Source organism: Carlito syrichta, unplaced genomic scaffold (genome assembly GCF_000164805.1).
Source record: "Carlito syrichta isolate Samal-C Ts95f unplaced genomic scaffold, Tarsius_syrichta-2.0.1 Scaffold311384, whole genome shotgun sequence".
In the NCBI taxonomy this organism is placed as follows: Eukaryota; Metazoa; Chordata; class Mammalia; order Primates; family Tarsiidae; genus Carlito; species Carlito syrichta.
Window position 1 is genome coordinate 44,889 of NW_007255480.1, and position 5,819 is coordinate 50,707.

Here is a 5,819-nt window from a genome sequence, read left to right on the forward strand (position 1 = left end):
AGCCGGAATTACAGGCATGCGCTACCACGCCCGGCTGATTTTTTGATTTATTGTAGAGATGAGGTCTCGCCGCCCAGGCAGGTCTCGAACCCGCGGGCTCAGGCAATCCACTCATCTCAGCCTCCCAAAGACGCGGGATTACAGGCTGAGCCACTGAGCCCGGCTTCAGATTTCTTTATTGGTTGAAAAGAGGTAGAGAACATGTATAAACTCATGCTTCCCTAAAAAGTAATTATTCATTGGAGCCTGCCTACACATCTCAAGTAGCTTTAATACAATTCAAAGAAAAATTAATATTCATGTTGTTTTGCATCTCCAACTACTTTTAAATTTGCAAGCAAAAAAGGACTTATAAAAGAGCAGAACTAGGCCGGGCTCAGTGGCTCAGCCTGTAATCCCAGCGCTTTGGGGGGCCTAAGCGAGTGGATTGCCTGAGCCCGCGGGTTGGAGACCTGCCTGGGCAACTTGACGAGACCTCATATCTACAATAAATAAAAAATTAGCCGGGTGTTGTAGTGCATGCCTGTAGTTCCAGCTACTTGGAAGGTTGAGGCGGAAGGATCACTGGAGCCCAGCAGGTGGAGGCGATCTGTCCAGTCTGAGTGACAGAGTGCGACTCCAACTCAAAAAAAAAAAAAAAGAGCACGGGCATCTCCTTCAGGTCCCCTCCCACTGTGGGAACTTTTCTGCCCTCTCAATAAATCCTTTTTCAAGAAAAAAAAGAGAGCAGTACAAGTTTGTTCCCTTCAGAGTGGCAAACCTAAGTGTTCCCATACCCTCAGTGATTTACCATTGCTGAGATTATTTCTTTAACAAGAAAATGTTTTTAAAAAAATTTTTGAGACAGGCTCAGTGGCTTAGCCTGTAATCCCGTGCCTTTGGGAGGCTGAGGTGAGTGGATTGCCTGAGCCCGCGGGTTCGAGACCCGCCTGGGCAGTGAGACCTCATCTCTACAATAAATCAAAAATCAGCCGGGCATGGTAGCGCATGCCTGTAATTCCGGCTACTTAGAAGGCTGAGGCGGAAGAATCTCTGGAGACCAGCAGGCCGAGGCTGTGGTGGCCGGGAGCGGCCACTGCACTCCAGTCTGGGCGACAGAGTGAGACTCCAACTCAAAAAAAAAAAAAAAGAAAAAAAAACTTTTTGGCCAGGTGTGGTGGCTCACACCTATAACGCCAGCACTTTGAGAGGTTGAATTGAGAGGACTGCCTGAGCCTATGGGTTTGAGACCAGCTTGGGCAACTTGGTGAGACCTCATCTCTACAATAAATCAAAAAAAGTAGCTGGGTATGGTGGCGTGTGCCTGTAGCTCCAGCTACTTGGAAGGTTGAGGGGGAAGGTTCGCCTGAGCCCAGCAGGTTGAGGCTGTGGTGGCCGGGAGCGTGCCATTGCCCACCAGCCTGGGCGACAGAGAGAGACTCCAACACAAAAATAATAATAAAAAATAAAGAATTTTCTCCTAAAACTCATTTGTCAGATTCCATAAATTAACTGCTACAAATCAAATGTTCTATAGGAGAGAAACTCAAACCTAGTAAAGAGGCTTTTCTTCCAATCTATTAAAGAGACACATTAAATACACAATGCTGGCCACACTACTTTAGATAATGATAGAAAATGACAGCTGATAGCCAGTTTGGGACAAATGCCAACTGTTCCCATTTGTCTGAAAATGCTAAAATTATTACAACACTGTTTTCAAAGAAAATTGGTATCACTAAATGAGAAAGTATATTGACTACAATTCTAAAAAACAGACTAAAAGTAAGGGTGCCTCTTTGATTTGCAATATCGGTTTTTATTTTTATTTTTGATTTTTGAATTGGAGTCTCACTCTGTTGCCCAGACTGAAGTGCAGTGGCCGCTCCCAGCCACCGCAGCCTCAACCTGCTGGGCTCCAGTGATCCTTCCGCCTCAGCCTTCCAAGTAGCCGGAATTACAGGTGCACTACCACGCCCGGCTGATTTTTGATTTACTGTAGAGATGAGGTTTTGCCAAGTTGCCCAGGCGGATCGTGAACCCACGGGCTCAGGCAATCCACTCACCTCAGCCTCCCAAAGCGTGGAATTACAGGCTGAGCCACCGAGCCCGGCTGCAATATTGGTTTTTAAACTTTCAATGTTCTGAAGTAGAAGTAAACACATTTCAACAGCTTCAAATATTTTCATATATTTTATTTTTTAAACTCATAACTTTGCAAGCTAGCAGTAAAATATTGCCCTCAATATTTTACTAATTAGCACCGTATACTTTTTAAAGCTAACTGGAACATTGTTTTATTATAAATGATTGTAAAATAAAAAGATCATTTCAAATGCCAAATTAGTCTCAAATAACTTGTGAACTGTTATTAATTTTATCATTATTTTGGCTGTTTGCATGAAGATGTACTTCAAAGATAAACTATATTAATTTCAGTTTTGCCAACTTAAGTCAAAGTATCACAGTTAAAGCAATATTCAATCTCTGAAATCACTGTATAAAGAGGCATATGAAGAAGTTGAGCAATCAGCTATAAAAACAAAAGATACTACATAACTGATTTATAGTCCCTTATATTTTAAAAGAATAGAAAATAATGAAAAAATTCCACGGTGCAAGTATCAGTTACACTTATGATTTAGTACACATCAGTATTCTCTGCTTTGCTTATTAGAGTTTGGCCTTAACAAAAAAACCATCGAAATGTCCAGGATAACTTACAGAGACAGCTGGAAGTCTGTAATAAAACTGCTCAGTCCAAATAATTCCAAATCATTCACATAATTTTAAATGGAAGCCTAGACATTTAACCCCTATTTTTAATGTTCTCATTGAAAAAAATGTTTCAAAAATATGGAAAAAAGTCTAAGTATACTCAAATTACTTCCACACATTAGAAACAAATTTTTTAAAGAATATTTTTACTTCCCGTTTTCTGATAAAAGCATTCTTCAGAGCTATGGGGTTATGTTCTGAGCCCCGATAGACTGCTAACTAGCATGCCTGTTTTACATACCAGTAGAATCAAGTCCAGTTTTGCCATTTGTGGATAACTATGACAAGATACAAAAGCATGTGTTTGCCATAAATAGCTCTGGCTAACAGCAAACCGCTCACACTGAGCAGATCAAATTCTCTATAAGGAGAGCAGTCTGGACCACAGCCAAATCCCACTACTAATATTTAAGACTGCTACATCAATTCCTTATTCCAATTCAATTTGCAAAATTAAGAAACAGTAGTTGAAACGAACATTCCTTAACATCAGAAGTATCATTTTGAAGAAGTCTATAAATTATTTTAATTATGACCAAATAAGCAATAAGAGCTTCCTGCTTCTACTCCACAACTACTTAGAAATGTAAATGTGAATAAAAAAAAAAAACTATGCTAATTTATCCAGGGAACAAATCAGATATTGAAGAATATTTATGTCAAAGTGCAAAAAATAATTAACACATAATGAAATAAATAAACTAAGGCTTATAAAATACTATCCTTTAACAATGGCATTTTATACTATTTGGCTTTAGAATATTTTTAAAACCAAATAAATCAAACAAAATATCACACATTAATGTTGTACAAAAAAAAAATCTCAAATGACCAGTGCAGAGATTAATAATAACTGCTCACCCTAGTTGTTTCACATAATATTTTGCAAAATTTCCAAGGAAAACAAGGCAACATTCTGTAACATGCCACAATTTTTATTGCAACGTGGCCATTTTTGGGAGGGTGGGGAGTTTGATCTCAAAACAATGTTCCATTTAAGGCTCTTTTATACAGAAATTGCCATCATGACTGATATTCAAAATATCTTTAGTGTTACAAGACTCACATGGTAAACATAAAACTCCTACACTTATTCAGTAGTGTACACTCAATAGAAAACAAAAAGGCATTAATAACAGCTATTTTTTTTTAACAAGATATGCAGGAAACAGGAATGAACACTGAGGTACTAGTGTAAGTTGACACACAGTTAACGAAACTTAATTGGCATTCCTTTTGGGGGATTAAACTTGGTACAAAAAAGTGCTTTTTATGCATAGTGTTATATCGTGCTGCCATGTCACAAAAATAGGCTTGCCAAGGCAGGTGAGGTGTATGAATGCTTGAGCTTCACTGAACTGCAATCAAGTGCAACTATAAGTAATACTGAAAAAGTTCACCATCTGACCAGTGGATAATACTTTCAAGGCATTCAATTAGCTTACCCTTGGTAGTGTTCTAAGCTATTCACATTGACAATCACATTCACGGTAGTGCTTGCTGCAAGGCAGGCATATAACCAGCTGTTTTGGCTAAAATATGACAGGAAGGCATTCCTTGGGTTCTACATAAAAGTAACAGTATTAACAGTCTAATGGCAATCACTGATAGGCTGCTTAAATGAATGATATTTCCTTCATTCATTGTGTTGGAACGGCCCAGTGGAAGAGGGGGAACCAATAAAACAAAACTTAATACTATTCCAATGGACTGAGCTGGAGAAATGGAAGCTCCTTAAGATCCAGATGGTACTTGAATGTCAATTTATAATGGTTTTCCTTCAAGTGAAACTACTACATTGCCTCCCAATTTCTCTCCAAGTGTCGAACGGTCCTTAATATCATCCAAGCCATTTACTTGCCACTCATGTTTAATACCTAAAAAGAAAAAGAAAACACATGATCCCACTGCCTTATTATAATTGAGAAAATGTAATTTCTCTGTACAAAATATTCAATGTCTGTACCTGTAAATTTCTTTTTAATGGCATCTTTAGAGCTAGCGTAAATCATCTTGCTTTTTAAAGGTGCACTTTCAGGAGCCCTACAGAAAAAAAAAATTACTGAATTCCATTTATAAGAAAGAGAAAGGTAAGACTGGCTATGATAATAACAATCCTTGCATTTTTAAAAGTACTTTTTTCTTTTGTTTTTACACACCAGAATATAAATACTAGGTCTTCTTTCTTAGACTCTTTTGTTTCGTATGTGGCATCGTACAAAGCATATCGGCAATCATTCAGAGGTAGCAACTTCACAAAAGATGTGTAGGGGTCCTCTACAGTATCACCAATGTCACCCACCAAGATCTGCTTTGCTTCCTCTACAATTATTTGTCTTTTGTCATCGCTTAAACAGAAGAGAACTGCTTTCTTTCTTTTTTTGATCTCCTCTTGGGTAGAAGATTTCCTTACTTTCATATCATTAAAAACTTTGATGACTTCATCATTCACCGTAACTCCAGAAGCCTGAAAACAAAGAACAGGATTTCAGAAGATGCATCTTGGTTTTAACCAAAATTACCCTTTGCCTAGAGAGGACTCACTTTAGTATGCACGTGAAAAATTGCATGCTACCCTGCAAGTAGTCTAATCAGATTTTAAGAATTAGCATGTGACACACCGAAAGATTCTAACTTATCCTGCCCATTCAACCTTCTTAAAAAGGTCTGGACGTAGAAGCGAAAGGAAGGTAGAGCGAAAGGGACAAATACAAGTTGTCCCATCCCTGAAATGTTTCCTATTTCACTGGGTGATGTCAGAGCTTCAGGAGCAGCAGCAAAAATACCTTCTGTATTGTGTCAACTCGGCTGGCCTTAAAAAAAAAAAACCCTTTTGGATTTCAGTTAATGCTTCTACTCTTTTTTTTCTTTCAAGTCATCCAAGCCACTGGCGTTTCCTCATAAGGAAAGAGAATCGAGTGTAAACGCCAAGCCGCCCAGGAGCGCAGGCAGGCGCTTCCAAACTAACGGGTCGAGCGTCAGAGCTTTTTACCGCCAGCAAGTGCTTTCAAAAGAGTTCTCCCACCTCCGCCACCTCCCCGCCAGGGTCTGACGACGGCCGT

General features: G+C 39.1%; 1 protein-coding gene across 1 annotated transcript; it reads right to left on the bottom strand.

Annotated features, from left to right (window-relative positions):
• Positions 1-2,159: 2,159 nt before the first annotated feature.
• CFL2 (cofilin 2) lies at positions 2,160-5,219 on the bottom strand. The gene is made up of 3 exons (XM_008068637.1): positions 4,917-5,219; positions 4,724-4,800; positions 2,160-4,634 (listed from the first exon to the last, which is right to left on the bottom strand). Exons 1-3 carry the CDS (start codon positions 5,174-5,176, stop codon positions 4,522-4,524), a joined length of 450 nt encoding a protein of 149 aa, XP_008066828.1. The 5' UTR covers positions 5,177-5,219; the 3' UTR covers positions 2,160-4,521.
• Positions 5,220-5,819: the final 600 nt, after the last annotated feature.